At 36.4% G+C, this 24,006-nt stretch overlaps 1 protein-coding gene across 5 annotated transcripts in view; it reads left to right on the top strand.

Moving 5' to 3' along the window:
* RYK (receptor like tyrosine kinase) overlaps window positions 1-24,006 on the top strand; it is a 101,853-nt gene that overhangs the window by 42,969 nt on the left and 34,878 nt on the right. For 4 of the 5 annotated variants that reach the window (XR_003429724.1, XR_003429725.1, XR_003429723.1 and 1 more), the window contains exons 4-10: window positions 120-254; window positions 3,469-3,522; window positions 7,213-7,357; window positions 13,156-13,256; window positions 16,232-16,366; window positions 17,649-17,735; window positions 23,162-23,231. Coding sequence is in view for 2 of the 5 variants with exons in the window: in XM_027091708.1 (XP_026947509.1) it covers window positions 120-254; window positions 3,469-3,522; window positions 7,213-7,357; window positions 13,156-13,256; window positions 16,232-16,366; window positions 17,649-17,735; window positions 23,162-23,231 (727 nt within the window). In the remaining 3 variants the exon portion in view is untranslated. The remainder of the gene's footprint in view (window positions 1-119; window positions 255-3,468; window positions 3,523-7,212; window positions 7,358-13,155; window positions 13,257-16,231; window positions 16,367-17,648; window positions 17,736-23,161; window positions 23,232-24,006) is intronic. The other variant, XM_027091709.1, reaches the window with a different exon arrangement.

Here is a 24,006-nt window from a genome sequence, read left to right as displayed (position 1 = left end):
AGTATGTTATGTAAATGTATTATTTGCAGTTTTATTGAAAAATAAATAAATTCTAAATTATTCAATGGGCATTAATGTTGATTTTTAGAAAATTAAAATATTTTTTCTTTTTTAAACAGTGTTTCGGGTCGAGCTTTCCTGTACTGGCAAAGTAGATTCTGAGGTTATGATACTAATGCAGCTCAACTTGACAGTAAATTCTTCAAAAAACTTTACAGTCTTAAATTTTAAACGAAGGAAAATGTGCTACAAAAGTAAGGAATTTATTTACCAAAGTATGTGTTTTATATAGATGTGAGAAGGTCAAAAATAGATTTTGTCATCTTTTTACAGATTTGTGATCAAATCTTGATTATAGTTGCAAGTGAGAAAACAGAGCACTGACTGATGAAATTCCAAAATAATCACCTAGATAGCTTGTAGCCAGGAATCTCATTCAGGCCCCACTTACTTCCTGCTTTCTCAAAATTTTGATCAGAATTGCTAAGGACGTTTTCCTTTAGGAATGTGAAATAGCACTAGTGGCTGAAGAGGTAAAGAAATCAGGTAATTTTGATAGGGACCCCTGAGTAATGGGGTGTTAACTATGTTTCCTTTATGAATTACCATTATGTAGAAGAATTGCCCTGGGGCCAGAAAGACCTGCATTAGAATTACAGCTCTGCTCTTGACAGGATAATTGGAACAGGTTTCTTAACCTAAGTCTCAGTCTTTTTCATCTGTAAAATGGCATAATAACCTGTTTCAAGAGATTGGTTGGTTGGTTGATTTTAGATTAATTGAAGCTAATCACCTGAAACTTAGAATACCATATGTGGGTACTTAATACATGTTGGTAGTTTTTGGTTTTGAATAATCTGTTGCTCAAGAAATTACAGTGGATGTGAAAGAGCTTCAGCATGCTAGGTCATAGATCAAAGAATTTTAGAATTCTCCTTAAAGGTTATCTAGTCCAACCCACTCACTTTAAGTTCCAGAGAGATTAAAGTGACCTGAATTTACAAAGTCACATTGGTAGAGCTGGTTAGTATCTAAGATAGGAGAAAAAAAAAGCTAAAGAAAACCCCTCTAAACTTGCTGAGTGCTTACTGTGTTCTAAGTGCTTTACACACATTAAACCCATTTAATGCTTATAGCAGCCCTAGGCAGTAGGTTCTCTCATTATCTCCATTTTCTGAGGAGCAAGCTGAGGCTCAGAGAATCCAACCAACTTGCCAAGGCCGGACAGCTAAGTTGTGGAGCTGGGTTGCAAACCCGTGCTCTTGCTTCTTTGGCTTCTTTGGCAAACTGTCTCTTAACACATTTTCTAGTCAAAGTTAGTGCTGAGTGTTATGAGAACGCCTGAGGCCAGCACATGAGTTATAATGGCTAATGTCCAGATAACATGCCAGTAAAAAAGCTGTACTGCATTAGAATGGGCATTTTTTAAGCTCTAATTTAATCTTTTAATTAGAGTAAATATAAAGCAAGCAGTTACTCTCCATGTATATTTTTCCCAGTTTTATTGAGATATAATTAACATACATCACTGTATAAGTTTAAGGTGTACAGCATAATGGTTTGATTTACATACATTGTGAAATGATTATCACAGTAAATTTACTTAGCATCCATCATTTCATATGGATACAATAGAAAGAGAGAGCAAAAAAATAAAAAAATTTTTTCCTTGTGATGAGACCTCTTAGGATTTACTTTCTTAACAACTCTCACATATATCATACAGTTAACATATTGTGTTAAATAACATATAAAGTACACCGTGCTGTACTTTATATCCCTAGTGTTTATCTTATAACTGGAAGTTTGTACCTTTTGACTACCTCCTCCAGTTCCTCCTCCCTCCTGCCTCTGATAATAACAAATCTGATCTCTTTTCTTACGATTAAAAAAAAAATTGATTCTTTAGATTCTATATACATATAAGTGAGATCATAGAATATCTCATAGTCTTTCTCTGTCTGACTTATTTCACTTAGTATAAGACCCTCAAAGTCTATCCATGTTGTTGCAAATGGCAGGATTTCCTTATTTTTTATGGCTAAATGGTGTTCCATTATGTGTGTGGTGTGTGTGTGCATGTGTGTGTGTGTGTGTGTGTGCATGCACATGTATTTTCAGCACTTCTTTATGCAGAATGGACATTTTTAGTCTATGGCCACACCACCCTGAATGCGTGATCTCGTCAGAATGGACATTTTTAAAATGAAAAGTTAGTCCCATGTTTGCTTTGGTGTTTTGATACATTTGTCAGTTCTTACATATCCAGTTATACCTTCATGTAATTTTAAAGCCAAAGAAGACTTCAGAGACACTAGTTCAACCTAGTCGTTATATAATATGAGGAGACTGGGACCTGGAGTGGTCACCTAAGCGTGCATAGGCAGTCAGTGAGGAATGCAGAATAGGTGGTTCCTGGCCCCTAGGGAGGTGGCGCTGCCTGTACCACGGCGCTTCACCTGTTAGTGCTTAAAGACAGAATGTTGGTCAAGTGTGATGGGGTCTGTGGAGCCCACTAAGGTTAATGATTAGCCGATATTCAGAATAATCCCATACCTTCTCCATTCTTTAATATGTACATGAAAATTAACAGTTGATGTAATTTTCTATTCTGTTTTAGACTTAAGTTTAATATAGTACCACCCTTTTTATTTGGTGGTCATACTTCTGGCCACCCTAATCATCCAGTTTACATTCATGACTCTTTAATATGTGATCCTAATATATTTATATGATTTTCCAGCTTACTACATTTTGAAAACTGTCTGCCACAGAAAACATACATGTACTGTATATGTTAATGGGTGTTACTGGGAAGAAAATGTTCCTTTATGAGGGTGTAAATTATTGGATCAGACAGGTTTTGTTACTCTCAAACTCCTCAGAGCCTTTGCACTCTGCTAATGTGCACTGTGAACCTACACAGAGGTTATAGTATGTAGCTTTCCCCAGACTTCTTGACCACAAAAACCCTTTTTCATTGAGCATCTATCTGTAAGTTATACCCATTGGCTAATATAGGCATAGACTATTGATTGATGAATATAGTGATGATTATCAGAATAGTAATGTAGCATTTATTATATATATATTTTTTAACATCTTTATTGGAGTATAATTGCTTTACAATGTTGTGTTAGTTTCTGATGTATAACAAGCTGAATCAGCTGTATGTATACATATATCCCCATATCCCCTCCCTCTTGCATCTCTCTCCCACCCTCCCTATCCCACCTCTCTAGGTGGTCACAAAGCACTGATCTGGTCTCCCTGCGCTATGCAGCTTCTTCCTACTAGCTATCTGTATGTTTATTATCTTGCAACAAATACCTTGTTACTTAGTTCAGGGACTTCTGTTAGAACATAAAGCTATGTGAGAAAAAATTCAGAAAATATAATTTGGTATTTAAGGATTTTCATGGAAAAGAAAGAATTTCTAAAGCATCTTTTATCTCCTTTTTAATTCAGAACTTGAAGAAGTAAAAACTTCATCCTTGGACAAAAACACTAGCAGAACTATTTGTAAGTGTTACTGTATTATCTTTTTCCATCATTAGGGGTGAAAAATGATGGATTGCAAATGAACATGGTTTTGTGTAGCTTGGATGTTTTGTGGTTTCCAGTTTGTCAAAAGATTAAATGACACCATGCTGCTTATTTCAGTGATGTTTTGTAGATTGGTATGTTCAGATGAAACTATTAGAATATTGAAAATTTTGTAAAGCAAAATTCATACATATTTCATGTGATCTAAAAAACTTTTATAAGCAAGAATTTATATCATCATTTCAAATGGTCATAATTAAAGTATGAACGTGAAATATGTGTAAGATCTTCATCTGTTTAACAGAAGGATAGAAAATCTAATTCATGGCCTGGGTAACCCTCAGCTAGTTTCATCCAGGTGAAAATACAGGCTTAAATATCCACATTGTTTAAACCTACAGAGCAGAAACTTGAAGGAGATTTTTATTTTTTGATAATGGTTGTGTAAGGTAGTATAACTTAGACTTCTTTTTCCTTTTCTGACATAAATACATTATTAACTCTTACTCTTCCTGAATTTAATAGCAGTATCTTAAAATGTTACTAGATTTCTTTTTATGGAAGTAAACTAAAACAAAATCGGAGGAGGGAATTTCAAGTATGCAGAAGTCAAGAGAATGTTTTGATGAACCCCCATGTGACCATCACCCTGCTTCAGTAATGATCAACATTTGCCAGTCCTGTACCGTTGATTCCTTCCTCCTTTTTCAGTTGGGTGCGTGGGTGGGGAAGGATAGAGTAGTACTTTAAAGCACATCCTAGGCATCATATCATTTCACCCCATAAATGTTTCAGGGTAGGTAACTTTTTAAAAGGCCATCAAAAAAGCCACAATCACCCAGCACCTATTTACTTGTATTTGATTTATCACATGTAACAAAATTAACTCCTTAATATCTTCTGATAGCTAGTCCATGTTCAAATTAACCTGATTGTCTCAAAATTGTCTTTGTATAGTTTCTTCCCTGAATCAGGATCCAAATGAAGCCTACACACACTGTATTTGGTTGACATGTATTTTATATTAATCAGAAACCACCCCCTTCCCTTCAATGTCATTTATTTGTTGAAGAAATTGAGTCATTTGTCTCATAGAATTTTCCACATCTGCATTTTTGTGGTCATTTGTCGCATAGAATTTGCCACATCTGCATTTTGTCATTTAACATGTTTTTCTCTCTTCTAAACTGGTAGTTAGATTTTGTACTTCGTTAGGTTGAGAACCAACTCTTTTGGCTAGAATAATTCATAGATGGTAGTATGTGCTTCCTATTTTATCTTTTTTATCGCCTCAAGAGACACAAAGCATCTGGTTGTCTCAAAGTAGACCATTTTTGAAGGTAAAATAATATGAGATTTGTCTGCCTTTTAGAAATATTTCATTTGGATTTGTCTTTGAGAAGAAAATAAAACTATTTTTTAAAATATTGCTGCTCTCCAACTTTACTTGTAAAATTCTGGTGATTTTATCTGTTTCTTTTATGCTAGTAGGGTTATTATTTCTGACAAGCAGAATACAGTATTGCGTATCCTTGGTCTCTGTCTGCCTCTTCATTGCTCCCTCTCTCCTCCGCTCCCTTTCTGTGTATTCATCCATCTAACGTTTACTGAGAGGCTATGATGTGCCAGGTGGTATGATCGAGGCAGAGGATTAAACTGAACAAAGCAGACTCTGTAAGCCCCCATGGGTTTCTAATGTAGCAGAGGAAATGGAGTTGCAGTACCAGTGACAACAGTATCTTGTGGCAGGCTGTGACGAGGCCAGCACAAGGGGCTTTGGAAATCCTGAGGAGAGGGGCAAGCAACCTCCTCTGGGAATGAGGGTGAGCTTCCTGAGGAGGGTGGCATCTCGTCTGAGACCTGAAGGGTGACTAGGTGGTGGCAGGTGAAATGTCAAAGTGAGGGAATGGGAAGAGTGCATACACAAGCCTTGGAATTTGGAGGTAGTCAGGCGGGGCGCATTTGGGGACCTGCCCAGCAGAGCGGTACCCTCTCCTCTGCCTTGGAGTGTGCTGAGATGGATACTGCCAACATCAGCCTTTGGGACCTTCCTTTCCCACCCCTTCAAGGTTGAACGGCCTGTGGTATTCTTAAGGAAAGTCATACCTTCATTCAGGCTGCTGTCAAGTCTAGCTGCCCTAGAAGCCATTCGGTCTCTCTGCATTGATCTGTTCTGGTTTATTATTTGTTGATTCAAAGTTTAACTTTTAGAAAGCAATCTTATTTTTAAGTTTTTGAAAGCTATGACTTTTATCTTTTGTCCTGACCTATCCCCGTAACTCCACATTTGTATTTCTGTCAATTTGACATCTCCATGTAGATGTGTACTAGGTACTCTTGGACAAAACAAAACTCTTGATTCTCTGTTTCCCCAACCTGCTTCTTTTTTCTGCTTGTAAAGGTACCTTATCCACCTCATTCTTCAAGCCAAAGCTTTGCTTCCTCTTTTTCTTTCTACCCCAGTTCAGTCCATTAGCAAACTCTGTTGACTCTGCTTCCCAATCCATGAACTTCTCACCTTCACCATAACACTCTTGTCCAAGCCACTGCTCTCTCTTTCTTGGACTGCTGTAGTAACCTGATTTGTTCCTGCTTCTGCTTTTGCTCCTCCCCACAGTATTCTTTATACAGCATGCAGAGTCATCTTTGTTTCTTTTATTTTCAAGTATGATCACGTGTATCATTCCTTTGGTTGAAGCCTTGCAGTGACTTCCTATATCATTAGGATAAAATCCAAATTCTTCACTAGAATTCTGATGTGAGTACTCATCAAAACTTACATGAATCTCCAGTTACACCAGTTCTGTTTCTATTTCTCTGTCTTCCATTCTGCTTGCTCTTATCATGCAGATCTTTGTTTCTGTGTCTCTTTCTCAGTTGTTTCTGTGTGTATGTATATACATGTGTCTCTGTGTCTTTGAATTATTTCCCCTATTGCTGAGGCTTTCTTTCTTTTTGCATAGTATTAAGGTGACAGTTATTTTATTTCATGAGTATAGTCTTGTTTTCCTGCTTTTATCTTTAAAAACAGATAAGCAAAATAATTTCTGTTACTCTCAAAAGTGAAAAAGATGAAAGGTTTGTTTGTTTTACCTGTGGGTCGCTCTACTGTATATCCCTCCCCCTGTGAGTTAGTGGTCATCGGCAACAAAGATGTCTGATCTCTCCGTACCAGGTGTCACTGTTGAGGAAGGGTCTGTAGAGCTTGCTGTCCAGTATGGTAATTACTAGCCACGTGTGGCTGTTTAACATTAAATTAATTGAAATGAAATAAAATTAAAACTTCAGTTCCTCCATTGTACTAGCTACATTTCAAGTGCTTAATAGCCACAGGCGGCCAGTGGCTGCTGTATTGGAATGCACCCCATAGAGCATTCCCCTATTGGACAGCACTGCTATAGATGTTTTATTATATGTATACCACTTGTAAATTTTACTCATTAACCAAAAGTTCTATTTAAAATCCCTCTTTTACTACAACAAAAACACTTTTTAAATTGTGTGAATTTGCATCAACATGCTACTGGTAACTGATCTTATCAAAGAATGGACACATGAAATGAAAATCTTTTACAAAAAACAGGGTACTCATTGTGTATATTAGGTCACAAAGCAATTGATGATATTTGTTTAAAAAGCTTAATGTGCTGTTCATTTTTATTTCAGATGATCCTGTACATGCAGCTCCAACCACTTCTACACGTGTATTTTATATCAGCGTAGGGGTTTGCTGTGCAGTAATATTTCTTGTAGCAATAATATTAGCTGTTTTGCACCTTCATAGTATGAAAAGGATTGAACTGGATGACAGGTATCGTATATATTTTGGGAAAGGAAAAAAATAAAAGCAGTTGTTTGCATTTACATGGGAGCCCACACACACCCATGCCCACTGGTGCACAGTGGTGCAGGGGAAGAAGGATGGGAGGCTTTCCCTAGCCAAGGGAAAAAATACTTGAAAAAATACTGTCTTTGTGTTTCTCTAATTTTATTTTTAAAAATCTGTGAAGTCAGAAATTAGTTTATTAGTTGGTGGAGAAGTAGTAGAGATCAATTTTTTCCCTATCCCCTTTGACATGAAGGGGATGTCTTAGTACCTTTTTGAAATAGCCCTGTTTCTTCCTCCTAGTTTGTCCCTCCATCACTATCCATCCTTCTATCCATCCATCCATCCATCCATCCATCCAATTTATTAACATTTATTGAGAACCTGCTATGATTTAAATCATTAGTTCTCAACCTGGTCACACATTAGAGTCATGGGTAAGCTTTTAAAATACATCAGAACTTAGGTACCCCCTTCCAGAAATTCTGATGTCATTGGTCTAGGGTGGTGTTTGAGCGTCAGTATTTTTCTTAGAGCTTTCTGGATGAGTCTAATATGTAGGCTTTGAGATACACTGGATTAGATGTTATGCTAAGTGCTAGGAATAAAAAAAAAGTAATGATATACTTCATGGCTTCAAGTATTTAATCTTTGACATTAACCCATATTATAAAAGTTTGTAAATTTGATGATTGTGGTATGTGTATTATAGTGTGGGAATAAAACAAGTGCCCGTCCCAGCCTGGGTGAGTCAAGATGACCAGGAGGATGTTATAGCCAGGATAGGGTGAGAGGTAAAGATGGAATCATAGGTTTATTTTCCTAGTGCACAGTTCTCGTTTCCCTCCTCAGTGATTCCCAGTTGCTGACTGAAGACATTCTCAGCTTCGTGACTTGGCTTTCAAGGCACCCTCCTTTACGGTCTGGAGATGAGCCTGCCTTGTCTCTCATCCTTAACTTCACGCTCCAGTTAAATGATTATTTTTTCCTCACTTTTGCCCTACACTTTGCCCTCCAGGACTTTTGTTCATGCTTTCTTTGCCCACAGGGCTACCTGCATTTTCCACTGGTTCAAACCATTCTTAACATTTCAACTCCATTGCCGTCTCTTCTATGAACTCTTTTTTAAGCCTCCCAACCATCAATTTCTCCCTCCTCTCTTTGTCTCTCTCTCATTCCCTCTCCGTTTCTCTGTCTCTCTCTCTTTTTGGTAGCAATTATTTTACTTTTTCCTTCTAAAATCAGTTTTTGTGTACTTGTCTCTCCTGCTGGAATGTAAGCTTTTCCCAGTTAGGGAGCAGTGCATCTTACTGCTGACTTCCCAGTCCTACATGGTGCCATACATACAGCGGGTAAGCATATGTGTGGCAGAAACAAAAGCACAAGGGGATGGGGATCCTGGTTGGATTAATTCCTGCCCCTAACTACTCTCTGTCCCCTCTGTTACCCTTTCTTTATCTGAGTAGAGAAAGAAGAGGGAGGAGGTCAGAGTGAGAAGGGAAATTCACGGGTGGGGTGTTTCAGAGTATGTTTTGTATATATGGTTGTGTTACTTACAATCAGGTTTTGTAGAGAAAGTACTGAGGGGGGAGTGAAGTAACAGGAACATTTTGATGGGACTCAGAGAGGATATGGCAGAGTTAGAGGTCACTGGAAGGCATGGCATTTAGTGGTCTGTCTTGATAAACACATTCTCCTTGAATGCTTGCTTGTGGGCGGGGGGGGGGGGGCTCTGAACCCACAGAGATCAGAGTTGTGCAAGAACTTCAGAATCCATGGGGCTTATACCTTTGCTGCTGAAATAATTTGTTAGCACCCATGAATTGGTGTTCCAGTTCTCTAGTTTTCAGGCAAATGTTCCCAGACATTGCCTGAATAGAAGCAGCTTTCATCATCACTTGTTTTCAGAGTACAGCCTAGTCGTTAAGAGCATGGACTGGAGCCAGCACGTCTCTGAATTCTGTCTGTGCTACAGGCCCAGATAGAGGAAGTTTTGTAGCTGCTTTATGTCTCAGTTTTCCTCATGTCTAAAGCAGAGATGATCATGGCACATACTTTGTAGGCATGTTGGGAAGTTTTAGTGAAATAAAAGTGTAAACTCTTAGAACAAGCCTGGCATATAGTAATTGCCATTATTATGATTTTTCTTTTCAGAAAGTTGCAGTGTGTTGGTAGTGATGGACTAATTTCTTCTTCATCTCTTTCCTATTCTACTAGCTGTTATTTATTACATGCCAGGCAAGCTAATAGTGGTGACTAGAAAGTTCCCATCCAGTGATCTAATAGCATTTAAGAGACACTGCTTCTTCCCTCTGTGCTGGGGCCACTGAGTTAACAATGGCTACCATTTCATTGAGTGCTATTTACCAGTACTGTACCAAGCACTTTACATGTATTATCTTATTTGACACTCACAGCCACTTATGGGTATGGTACTGTCCTTGTTTTAAAGATAAAGAAACAGGCTTGAAGAGATTAAATAACTTTTTCAGGGTTGCACTTCTAGGACCAGGGCCGAGCAACAGGAGGGACTCATTATTGTTGTAATAGCTGTATTGTAATAACTCAGTACTGTATTTGTATAAAGCACTTGTTATATGCCAGGCACTGTTCCATGTGCTTTTACATCCATTAATCCTCTTAATCCTCACAGCAGCCCTGTGAGGTTTGATGGGACCCATGGCTCCATGGAATTGCTTGCACAGGGATGGTACAGAGTTCTTCCATTCCTGACACTCAGGAGCCAGAGTCCTCTTATACACAGAGCTTATTTAGAGGCAGAGAATAAAACTGCCTGAGGTGTGCTCATGCCAGGGGCAGTTGGAGCCCAAGTGTGTGACTTTCCCTCTCCTGACACTATAAGCTCATCTTCTCAGTCTCTGTGTTGTGCCAGATGAGTGTATTCTGGAGATGCAGAGCTTTTGTAAAGTCCTTCCACAGAGGGATTGATCTGCACCCTGTCTATACTGTAGTCTTCCCCTGTTAGCTTGCAACTATAGGAGAGTTCACTCCTTTGTGGGATACATGAACTTGTTATTTGGCAATATCTTCATTTTCCATTATCTGCATTGCCCCATCACCCTTGCCATTACTGGTGACAGGGTCCCTTTTATTTCCCCCTATTCATTTCTGTATTCCCGTTATTCAGTGTCTAACAGGTATCACTGAATGAATGTTGCATGAAGAATTTGTTGAATGAGGAATGAGTAGAGAGAGAAAGGAAACCATTCTGTTAGAGCAATAATTCTTTCCCTCTTTCAGTATATATCAATAGCTCATGTCAGCAGCAACTCTTCTGTGTGGTTTATAGCTTTCTATTCCAAGGAAGGGTGTTTTTCTCTGTTTATGGATTGATTGATTCAGTAAGTGTTAATTGAGCTCTCACTAAGAGTTGGGCCCACTTGAGGCCTCTTGTGCCAGGCCCTGGCTTAAGTGCTGGGAAGGGAGGAGTGAACAAATAGGTACTTTTCCTGCCCTCGTGGAGTTTACAGTCTGCTTGGGCAAGATAGATATTAAACCAAAAATCCCTGCTAGAATGTAGGCTTCATGAGGGTAGGGATCTTTGTTTCTTATGTTCACTGCTGTATCCCCAGCACCTGGCACAGTATCTAGCATCTAGTATACACTTAGTAAATAGTTTTTGAATGAATAATTAAATAAATGAATTCCACAGAAAAATAGAGAAATATAAATCATAATAAGCGTTCTGAAGGAAAATGATGATCTTTGCCCTAAGTTCTAACTTCAACGCTAAAGCAAGGTTAATGTCTTCATAACTAAGCTTACTTGCTTATGAAAGTCAAATGAGATAATTTATTTAGACTGGTGTTAAACTATTAAGTGCTAGCAAGTGTACATTTTTATTTCATTTTTTACCTCATGTGATGTAGCTATGTAGATACTGAATTTAATAGGTATCAGGGGTCGATCCCCAACTGCTCTGTGCTTCTCTCATAACAGTAAGTCTGGGCTTTCAAAGGTTTGTTCTGATCGCTTAATATTAGTGCTGTGCTTATTGTAGGGACCACTAAATATGGATGAGCGCATAACATCTTTGTATGCCCAGGCTTTTCAGGAATTCTGAGGTGGTACAAGAGTGCCACCTACTGTTGAGCTGCTGAAGAGAAGCACAATAGTAAATAATTTGGGGTCTGTGCATATTTATTCAACCTGTACATTGGTTGCAGGTAATATTTGAATTATACTTTCACATACATTATACAACTTGAGCCTCACAAAAATCCTGGGAGGTAGGTTTTCTTAGTCCCATTTTATGGGTAAGTAAATTGTATTCTATTATTTCCCCCCTCTTTGAGGATGATAATGCTTCTCTCCTCTCCCCATTATTGAATCCTGGACTTTTAACAGATTTGATTTCCGACGTGGTCTTTGAGTAGTATGTACTCAGAACTCCAAAAACAGGTGCCTAGTGGTTCCAGGAATTAAGGATGTATAATATTGGTAATAATATGCATAATTAGTAATAATAACTTGTAAGTGTATGTTTGAGGGCAGGGCATTGCCCTAAAAGGATTATATTTTTTGTGTAATCCTTTTAGCAACCTTTTCAGGAGGTAGTATTATGGTTATTTTGTCCACGAGGAATTTGAGGCTCCAGAAGCATTTTGCCTAAGGTCATACAGCTAGTTAATAAATGGTGGTGCTGGCAGTTTTGATTTCAAGGTTATGCTCTACATCTCTTCACTGTACTGTCCCATACCCACTATATGTGTAGACCTATATAGATCAATTTTTGAGTAGCAGCTTTTTATCATTATGTGTTTTTTTAATCATTAGGTTATGAAAATACAGAACTATTTTGTGGGGTTGGTGATTTAAACAATTTTCATATTTAGGAAATTTGGGAGCCTCTTATGGGACTCTGCCGATTCTATAGCTAAGGGAGGCATGGAAAGTAGACCGTCCTCTTGAGGGGATGACATCCTGCCTGCGATTTCACTCTTCATGCTGAATTTCTATGCTTCACTTCTCCACTGCTGCAAAAATACAAGGGCTGAGGCGGTGAAATTGGAATGTGTGCAAGGGTGACCCTGGGATAAGGTCGTCGTCCACTGACAAGACAAAAGGACATTATCTGTAGTAATCTTGAGTATGGGGTTCACATTTATTTGAACCTACCATTTTCTGGGTCTCCTCATTACTTAAAGAATATGGCATAATAGAATTCTTCCCGTGCTAGAGATTTCTAATAAGTTCTGTAAATTCTAAAAAGGTGGGATTGGGGAAGTAGAAGCAGCAAAATGTATATGATTAAACAGATTTGAACCAGGTAGGAAGTCCCTTCCCAAGCTTTGAGCACGTTGGCACGTTTGATTTGCTTTCATACTCCATCATCTGTAGGCCATTTGATTTTGGACCATCATTAAAAGAGGCCTGTCTTTATGCTCCTTTTCTTAAAAGCAATCTAATTGAGCGGCATGAGCTCTTTTCCTAAGAGATGGTTCCCTAGCATAACATTTTGTGAGGTTCAGGACTGCTATCTATGGTGTCTGAGGAATACCACGTTTGTTAATGACTGTGATATGATGAACTTGCCTGGTGGTTGTGGAGATAGAAAGGAAGGAAAAAATAGAGCTCTACGTTATTAGGCAGATTAAAATTTCAATATGGAACATTTGTGATAGAGATCCATGCATTATTGTGATCTCCGTTAGGGTTTTAAGCTGGTTATAATGGCTACATGCATTTTGTATGTATGGAAAAAGGAAATTTCTCATTGAAGCTGACTTGCCAAGTATTTCTCTCTTAAAAATTGTTTGCAGCATCAGTGCCAGCAGTAGTTCCCAAGGGCTGTCTCAGCCATCTACCCAGACGACTCAGTATCTGAGAGCCGACACACCCAACAATGCAACTCCTATCACCAGTAAGAGTTAATTTAATTCTAAAGATGGTTTACTAATATTGTCTATGTTCTGTCTTTCCTTGATCCTGTGTGGTTAGTTACGTGTGCCATGCTGTGTACATAGTATCTAACATGTACAGAATTAGGCTTTAACTTTTGCTTTCTAGAGCATTGAATGAAACATTCCAAAATTGGAGTATTAAAATTTTAGGTTTAACGACTAGAATTAGTTTTGGGGAGGTTTCTATAGATTATATTAAGAGGGCTGCTGAACCATCTCTATACAAATTCAGAAGGAGGATTTTCAGGTAGTTAGATAGAATAAGCCACTGATCTCTATGAAGGCAGAGACTTGGATTTTAATGAATTATTTGATGGTCTCATGGGCTGTGGTTAGGACGTTACATTGTCTTCTGATCATGATGGGAAACTAGTTGCCATTAGAGTTGAGAATGGGGTCTGATTTCCTGTTTTTGAACAGGATTTTGATGAAAGTTTTTATACTGTAACATGTAGATGTTTGGGGGAAAATAATCATTCTTAGAGTATAATTTAGACATAATGAGGACTCAGTCACCATACAAATAAGAAACTACACAATCATCAGGATAGACAGTGGACTACAAGTCAGGGCTCAACTCAGTGGTGCCATTGATTAATGAGGTTCTTGTAGGCAATTAACTATTATCTCCCCTGGGCTGACATTTACTCTCTAGCAAACTAAAATTAAGGAGTATCTGTTCTTCACCCAGTGCCCTCTTGTGGTCTTTCAGTACTGTTTCTCATTAAGAAGTACCAGGATTCTTTGGAGAAACGGATGATTCCAGGACTGGGTTGGGAATGTGTAAGATAAACCTGGGACATTTGCTGAGCCAAAAATCCAGGAAGCTACTAAAGACAAGAGCTCCCCAAAATGGGACCATTGAGCATCAGAAAGAATAATGACTGCAGTGGATTGGTGAAGTGATGTAAATGTGAAATGTAAAAATGTGTAAAAATCCACAAGTTCGTAATGATACTTTTTAGAAAAATCAGTCATTATGGGAGTTAACTAAGACACCAAGTTAACTAAGACATTATTATGCCTTACTCTGACAACTGGCTACCTGAACTATTTCACAGTAACCAGATAGTGCTGGTTTATGAAGGAAAATGTTTTTTTACAGAAAAATCCCAGCTAATAAATGTGGAAGGAATGGTAGAATTAGAAAATCATACTTGCATCCCCTAATAAAATATTTGATTCAGGAAAAGTTCGTTAGTGTTTTAAACTATACAAACAAAGGGAAGTAGGGAACTTTACCATTTGAGGGATCAGAGTTTCACCGCCTGAATCCACTACTGAAACTTAGCGTCATTAAAAGTAGGACAGCTAGTATTTTGTGCTCCTAGATGGAGTATTCTTGTCTCCCCTCCCCCTCCAAGAGTTAACCTGGATCTAATCAAGGCTGTAAAACTGACTTGCAGTTTACAAGAAATACAGGGATAGGGAAACAAGTTAGATGACACTAGAAGAGGCAGATGCTGGACATTCTCCAGGATAATTGACGCAGTTTCTTTAATAAGATGTGGCAAGAAAAACGAAAGGGAAGGAGGGGGCACTCTAGCTTAAAAGAAATCTAAGAGAAATCATAACAGCAGTTAACATCTCCACCAAGGAAAGAAAGACATAAGTTCCTCAGGAAATATAATGATAGATGTGAGAGTAGTCCAAACTATTTATAAGAAACACATCATTGCTTTTAATGTCTAGCTGTCAAGAATTGCTCATTAGAGTCAATTCTTGATGGTGCATATAATCTTAAAGAGGTAGATAGTAATTTATTATATATGCTAAAAGCAAAATGCATTTTAAAAAGTCAGTGGAAGTACATTTATTTGTTGACAAATTTTTTTATTTACCACCAATAAGAAGTTTATTTGTTTTGTAGACATTACCTTAAGGCGATAGATACTTCATTTCTTATGTATGATAAAAACAAATAGTGCTTTTAAGAAAACCCAATGGAAATATATTTGTCTATAAATAAAAGAAGAAAGGAGCGGAAAAATTACTTGAAGACAAAATAGCCAAGAGTTTTCCAAAATAACAAAACACAACAGTCCACAGATGCAAGAAACTCAGAGAACTCCAGGAAGGATTAAACACTCATAAATGCACTCATAAATGCTCACATATGCACACACACCTAGACATATCATGGTCAAAGTGCTGATCAGTGGAATCAGGTTTTGTCAGCCTAATCCATCCATTATAAAGGTTTCCAAAGCCTTTCATGTAGTTCTTCTAGCAGCCACTGATGACCGTTGTCCAAGTCCACCCATTCTTTACGGATTTTTCTTCCCCAAAATACTATTCCAGTGGGGATACCATTCCAATTTCTGCTTGCTAACACTAACTTTTATTCTGACTTTTTTTTTGTGCAATGAGAATTTTAATTGATGGCCAGAAATTTTGTTTTGCCGTCATCATATTAAGAATGAATGGGAATTAGGGAACTGAAAAACAAATATGAATCTCACAGTGGTATGACTAGGCTGTATGGATGCCAGAATGATTAAATCAATTATATGTTTTTTTAGAAAAGATATTTTTACAAACATGTCTTCATTTGAAAAGGTTTTTTTTGTTAGGAGACTGTATTAGAAAATCTTTGGAGAGAAAAGCAGTCCATATGAGGGATTACATTAAATTCCATGAATCAAAGCTTGTTTCATTTGGCTGAAAAGCAGTTGAAGTGGTGGCAATATAATATTATTTTTAGTGTTTCTTGTTTTAATTCTGCATTTTAAGATTTTGGGATAGGTGGGAAAGTGTTTCTTTAAAATTTAGTATGGCCTTCATAAGTAATTCTCCCTGTTCGTGTGTGTGCCTTTTTCCATTTATGATTCTTACATTCATTCATTCCTGTGACTTGAGTCCTGAGGTTCTAACTGAACTAGTTGACCCTGATGCCATAATAAGGGTATTTATATTTCTTGGTTTGGCTTTGTTGGCTCCTCAGGTTATCCTACCTTGCGGATAGAGAAGAATGACCTGAGAAGTGTCACTCTTTTGGAGGCCAAAGCTAAGGTGAAGGATATCGCAATATCCAGGGAGAGGATAACTCTAAAAGATGTACTCCAAGAAGGTATCTATTATCTCAAAATCAGGTTTTCAAGGAAGAAATGTTAGTAGTATAAAAATTTTTTTGTTTCAGAATTTAAGAATTTCATCTCATTTTGAGTTTAAGGCTAGAAAGCAGTGCACAATTTGTTTCCTCTATAACACTGATTTTTATTTTCCCTTTCTTTAGATTTTCAATTTGCCTTAATATGGACAGCTTTGGTGCAATTGTTGATTTTCAAGTATATTAAGGCATGATTATTAGTGTTTGTCACCTTTAAAGTATATTTTCTGTTTAGTTCTTGTCTGAAGGTGATCACTACCTAGCAGGACTCTTTGAAGCATTCTAAGTAATTCTCTCTGTGATGGAAAGTGTATGGGTTCTAGCAGAAGGCACATGCATGGGGATTGGAGTTATGCCCAACTTCCAATCCCAGTCCCACAATTTATTACCTATGTGACCTTGGGGAAATCATTTCCTGTTTTCCATGTCCAGTTTCCTCTTCTCTAAATTTGGACTCCGTTGTCTACTCTTAGACAGTTATGAAGATTAGATGAACTGATGTTCATTAAATGAACTAACACATGATAGGTGTTTGAGAGATAGGACACTGCCCTTCCCCCTCTTGCTGGTCCTTGCTTTCTTTTTTGAGTTTCAAGGTATTGATTGGGGAGAATGCTGAAAGAAGAAGACAGAAATTAATAATAAAATACTTTATTGAGCTCTTCAAGTTGTTAAATAGAGAATTACCTTTTCCCCCCCTTCCATAACTCAGTTTGGAATGTTTTGGATGCATGTGAGTCATTCTGAATTCATCTGTTTGGTTGAGATACTTGTAGGTCAGTCAAAGCCAAGGGAGGGGCTTGAACTGTCTCCAGTGGCAAATAGTAATTAATGGAAGCAGATTTTTTTGGTGTTTTTGAATGTATGAGGAGAGTCCATTTTTCTCCTTTGTCGTTGCTCTGAGGCTAAGCCTAGAAACTCATAAATGTCTCTACGGATACCCCATTACTGAGCTCCAGTGCTCCTGTCTATATCATTAGTTTATTTAGGATATTTCAGAATGAATGCTCATATATAGTTTAAATTTGGTATTTCAAAAGGCAAGTTAAGATATTTTGTAGTTAAAAAGAGCCTTTAACAGTCATTAAAAAACAAAGATTTGAGTCTTTTTATGCTAGGGCTGGAGTAATGTTGATCACATTTTCCCTTGTTATGTTTAAGTTGTATTGTGCCAGAAAGTTTTGTACTTATAGTTTTATGAATGTTATCATATGATCTCAATAATTATTATTTTTCCTTTTAGGTACTTTTGGGCGTATTTTCCATGGGATTTTAGTAGATGAAAAAGATCCAAATAAGGAAAAACAAGCATTTGTAAAAACAGTTAAAGGTAGGATTTTATTTCCCATTCTGTTTCCATACTGCTTTTCTGTCTAAGGTGGCTTATGTCAGCAAAATTGTTTCAGATTTTCAGTGTGTGCCAGACCTTAATCATTAATCAGTCCATGTTAATTTAGCTCATACAATCTAAACTTTTAGGAGATTTGTGTTGTTTTCATTAAGGTATAGAACATAGAAGCTAATAAATTAAGACATTATATATTTATTAGATATTACTCAGGCTTCTAAATAAACTGCATCCACTTGACTTCATTTTTGCTATATCTAATATTATGTTTTTCCTAGGTTAAAATTCTTTGGTTTTTCCTTCTTAAAAAACATTGATAGTAGTTTTCCCTCCATCTCAGCACCCCTCCACCCCCAATACTGAGGACTTATAAAGAAAAAAAATGACCCCCAGACCCACTGAACCTTATGTGAATAGGTGCTATTTGCCTTTCTCTCACTCCCTCTCCTCCCTTTTTTTTGCTGTGTGTGTGTGTGTGTGTGTGTGTGTGTGTGTGTGTGTGTGTGTGTATTATTTCTTGGTAGAGTTTTGCAGGTATAGCTGTAGTTGGAATTGCTGCCCCACGAGGTGTTTACATTTAAAATATTGATAGTTGTTGCCAGATTGTTTTCTAAAAGGTAGTGATAGTTTATATTTTCATGAACAGAATACCTATTTTCACATATTCTCCTTTTGGAGAAATGTGATGCTTAATTTTTCACTTACTGATTTGACTTACTGATTTATATAAAATTTTCAGTTAGAGATTCCCTATCAACATATACTAGAACGTTTTTATATGGCTTATTGCCTAATACTGGTAAATTAGCAAGTCCTTTTATAATATTAGAATTTTAATGATTTATAACTGATTTGTATATTTAAGCTTTGTAAAAGCTTCAATAATTCTTAGGTAAGTCTATTTGCTCATTTTAAGAGAGAAAATGTAATTTAAAGAGTGCTTAATGTCTGACAGTGTCTGATGTAAGTTGAAATAACTAGTTATTAATTTTGGAAAAACAAATTTAGCATTCCAAATGCAGAAATTGAGGGCAAAATTAAATTCAGTTTTATGAGTAGGAGGTGACAATTTTGTGAAGCTCACAAAGTTAATTTATAAGAACTTATGTTTCTAAATTTAGTTAAAGGAATTCTTAGGAAGCATGAAAGGTTTGTGTTTATTGTTTCTAAAAAGTTGGGTTGTACTAATCTAACAAAAAAACTTTGGTATTTGATTTCTTTTAATTTAGCAAAATTGCTTGTTTAAGGATGCTATAAACACACACTTTCTTCTTTCTAAACAGATGGTTTAACTTGCTGTTAAGTAAGTTAACAGTTAATAAAATGAATTTATTCATTCACTTCTCCTAACCCCAAAACACTTCTAAAGATTGAATTTTAGGTTTGGTCCCACTAGGTTTTCTGACTAGTTTTGAAGGATACTTTACATATTACTCTTGGTAGATGTAAAATTTGAGCCCTAAGTTTAATAATGTCTGCCTTTTGTTACAGTTTCTCCATTTTTTAAAGGAAACATTCCCCCTTACTTCTAATATTTCTTCTGGGGTTTGTAAATATTCTATGGATAATTTAGAACTGGGATATTATTAATTTGTTCTGAAGGAATGTTGAATTAACAAAAGAGGTTTCTGTATAGAATTGGGTTGATTTAGGATTGGAAATGGGGGGAAAGGAAATAATAGTGATAAGAAAACACAATGCAGATACTGGGACTGTTTCACAAGATAAGATTTCTCTTTCCATGTACCTTTGAATTGTAGTCACTTGCTTGTTTCTCTGTCTTACCACTGTAATTATAATGTTCTCTCTGAGCTAGATGGAAACAAGAGAAAGCATAGTGAGTCCTTAGCCAAGATGTGGTCATGATTTGCGTGGGAAACACAGAGGAAGTGTACTGACCACGGTATTTGCTTTAAAATTGTTAGATAACTCCACATGATTGAGTGTCTTTGAGATTTATTCTTTTGGAATGTTATTTTTTAATTGAAGCTACGTAGAGTTGACAAAGTTCTTTCACAAATATGTATGCTTTGTTACATGCTATACAATTAGAAGTAGAGCTAAAAATGCAAAAATTTTTTAAAAGATCAGTTACTTTACCTTTATTTTTTAACTTATTTATTTTTATATTTATTTTATTTATTTATTTGGTTGCACCAGGTCTTAGTTGCAGCAGGTGGGCTCCTTAGTTGTGGCTCACCTGCTCCTTAGTTGCAGCTCGCCAACTCCTCAGTTGCGGCATGCGAACTCTAAGTTATAGCATGTGAACTCTTAGTTGTGGCATGCATGTGGGATCTAGTTCCCTGATGGGAATCGAACCCGGGCCCCCGGCATTGGGAGCGTGGAGTCTTAACCACTGCACCACTAGGGAAGTCCCTACCTTTGCTTTTAGGCATAAGCAGGAAATTGGAGTTTGGCTTCTTAAAAGTTATCATTTTTCACAGAGACTTAACGGATATCCCAATATAAATTTCCAGAGATTGAAATTAGGAATCTGAATTTCACACAGTGAATATTGTGAAATTGAATTCCATGAAATAAATGAATTAATTTGAGGTTATTTGTATTAAGTTCTTGTTTTCTTTTATAGCTTCTAATTTTTTACAAATTAGAAATAAGTAGGGTTTTGTAAAAATCATTTTGTTCTTGTAACTTTTAGAATATAAATTATTGTATAGTATTCTTTTCAAATGTATACATCTTAAAGATAGACCTTTCAGTATTTAAAATTATAAGACTAGGCCCAGACTGGGTAAGGTGTCCAGGAAAATGATTTTTTTCTTACTAAATGTATAAAATTATTTTTTCTCCAAAGTTTCCTTAGCTCATTATCCAGCTCAAGTGTCCCTGGCTTAATAGAACATGCTTATCAAAGTTAAAAACTTAAAAAATTATGCAAAAAATGACACATCCTGAAATTACCTTTCATTTTACTTGGATCTCTGTACCAGTTGACAAGAAGGTAAACTCTTACCAAATGGGTACAGACCTCCAACTATTACTAGTTTTCAGTTGTAAAAAGATCCTTCCAGGGCTTCCCTGGTGGCGCAGTGGTTGAGAGTCCGCCTGCTGATGCAGGGGACGCGGGTTCGTGCCCCGGTCCGGGAAGATCCCACGTGCCATGGAGCAGCTGGGCCCGTGAGCCATGGCCACTGAGCCTGTGCGTCCAGAGCCTGTGCTCTGCAACGGGAGAGGCCACAGCAGTGAGAGGCCTGCGTACCGCAAAAAAAAAAGATCCTTCCAGTCCCCAAATAGTTCTGGCCATAATTTTATTAACACTTATTTAGATTACAGAAAGAGTAAAAAGGCATATTCTGCCATTTACTAAATGTTCCTAAATTTTAAGCAGTTTTTAAACAACTAGAGTTTATTTCAGCAGACATTGAGGTAAAGTGCTTTTTCAAAGAAGTAGCAAGTATTCCAAGTCCTTGGCTTTTTGTCTACCCATTTTGTAGTCCTACAAAAGTTTTAACTAAGTGAAGTGGTCTGGAAAGGGAACACTAATATCACGTAATGAGAGAGGGAGTGATTCCACGGGTTAGTCTTGGAAGTAAATGAAATTGACTATTTCTCAGCTTTGACAGCTCCACTTTTAAGGATTGAGTGTATAATCATGGTGCCTGAGTTTAGAGGTCTGGATTTTACTGTTGGTTTAGCATTTTACTAGGTAGGGCTGGGAGTTGGATCTTGGCTTTGCCCATCTTTCTATCTTCTTCTCCCTCGTACTGCATTGATCAGAAGATCTATAAATTATTGTTACTATTTTTTAAATTGTTGGCATACAAATCTATTATTGGCTTCTTTGAAAGTATTTTTAAGGGTATACTGTTAATTTTGTTTTTGATATTTAAAAACCATTAAAAAAATTAAAACTCATTTTCAATTTTATAATGAAAATATACTATTCACTTAATGGAAATGTTCTTTTCAGACAGGGGAGAAAATCTTCTATACTTATTAAAATAGTGGTCCCTATAAGAGAAGGCATCCTTGTAGATTTGTGCAAATATTTAATGGCTTCAAATTCTTTTGAAGGTGCACACTAAAGATATTGGTAAATTGCATTATCATGTTTTATTTCAAAAACATTGAACTAAAAGCCAATTTTAGTTCTGTTTGTTACCTGGACCAAAAACCATGAGTTCAGAAGCTAAAAATAAAATGGAATAATCATGCTAATTTGGGCTATTATATGAAAATTAAATCTTTTTCTACCAATATAATAGTAGTTCTTTTTGTTTGTTTAACCACATAGAGGTAAGAAGAAGAAAACAATAAAATGCACCACAATCTCCAGTCAGAACTCCTGTGGTCATTTTTTTCTAATTCTATGTTTGTAAGGTTAGAAAATTTAAACAGGACAGCAAGGTGCAAAATGTAAATTCTCGCATCTCTAAAAGTAACCACCGTAAACAATTTCCTATGATTCCCTCTGTGAGTAAGAAGAAAAACACAGCCAAATATATCTAATTTTCCAAATAAATTTGATTTTGAAATATAACTGATCGCACAAACACAGTTTTTCATCTTGCTTTTAAAATTTAATATGTCTTGCAGATTTTCCTCTGTCAGTACATGTAAATCTGACTTTTTTTTCTTAAGGTAGCTGCATATTATTCTTACGTGCTAATTTAACTAGTTCTCTGTGATGGGCACTTTGGTCTTTGGTTGTTTTGAGTTTTTTTGTTGTTATAATTGAACAGTATTCTTGTTATGTTATATATAGATGAGCTTTTATGAGTAGACTCTTAGCAGTGGGATTGATGATGGTAAAAGGTATTAAAAATTTTGTTAGATGTTGTTTCCCCCACCTACCCAAGATACTGTGGATGAGCCTGTTTCCTCACACTCTTGCCCAAACTGACAGGTAGCTGACTTTTTTGTCTCTTCCAGTCTGATGAGGAAAATGGCATCTCCTCGTTTAATTTGCATTTCTTTACTGAGGAATGAAGCAGAAAGTCGTTTTTTTAATTTTGTTGGTCATTTGTGTTGTTTTTTTAGTAAACTATATGTTTATATCCTTTGCCTCTTTTTCAGATTTTTTCTTATCGTATGAGTTCTTTAAAGAAGGGGGGAAAAGACGAAATCAGCCCTTTATATGCCTTATGTGTTACAGATATTTTTCCAGTCTGTTATTACTTTGTCTGCTTTGTTTCTGGAACCTTACTTAGTTTCTGATTTTTACGTAGTCAAACTTATCCTTAATGGCATCTGTAAATGTTGACCTTGTCAATGAGACTCTACCTACTACAATAGAATTTTAGGCTAGACCTATTTAGATTTGCCTGTAACTTTTGATGAAATTTACCATACAGTTAGAGATAGTTACTTACTAATACCAGAAAATATTGATGTCATATGTATAATATTATCATACTATATATGACAGTGTCTTTTTCTTTATGTAGATCAAGCTTCTGAAATTCAGGTGACAATGATGCTCACTGAAAGTTGTAAGCTACGAGGTCTTCATCACAGGTGAGAGGAGAAGCCACCCAGCATTGTGTTAAGCATGGTAGCATTGTATGCTACATTTTTAAGAATGTTGTAATGTGCTGTTAATAGAAAGCATTTCTGGAATAGCTTAATTTGTTTTTTCCTGAATATAAAAGTGAAATGCATGCTCATTGCACAAAATTTTAAAACACAGTAAAATATAAAGAAGAGTATGTAAGCCCACATCTGGATAATTATAGCTGAGCTTTCAGGAAAGAGTTTATATTTATGTGCATCTTTCCCTTTAAAAAGTAGGATAATGATATACATATGCTAAAAAATATTTGTTATGAAATGTTGAACATGTAGAGTACCAAAGAAAAGAATAATAAACACCAGTAAGCCCACCTCCTGAATACATTGGTGGTTAACATTTGCCATTTTTTGCTGTGCATGTTTATGTATCTATCATCTATTTAGTTAGATATAGATAGATATTTGCAAGTGTGGAAATATTTTAAACTAAATTGGATATCTTAGCACTTTCAATGCATTTCCAGCATGCATTTTCCAAAAAGTTGAGGACATTTTTCTATATAATCACAATACCATTATCTTTAACAAGGTTAACACACTTCTTGATATATGGCAAAACAATGTATCTAACTTTTCATGTAAGTAACTATAAATTCACATCCACATTTAAAAAGACTACATAGTAGTTCATTGAATGGATGCACCACATTTTATTTAACCAGTCTCTTATCATTAGTTTGCAGTATGATTTTTAAAAAATACTTACAGTTCTGTATATGAA

The sequence above is a fragment of the Aethalodelphis obliquidens genome, unplaced genomic scaffold (genome assembly GCF_003676395.1).
Source record: "Aethalodelphis obliquidens isolate GAN/ISIS:26980383/991018 unplaced genomic scaffold, ASM367639v1 scaffold72, whole genome shotgun sequence".
In the NCBI taxonomy this organism is placed as follows: Eukaryota; Metazoa; Chordata; class Mammalia; order Artiodactyla; family Delphinidae; genus Aethalodelphis; species Aethalodelphis obliquidens.
This window is presented reverse-complemented; position numbering and strand designations above follow the sequence as displayed.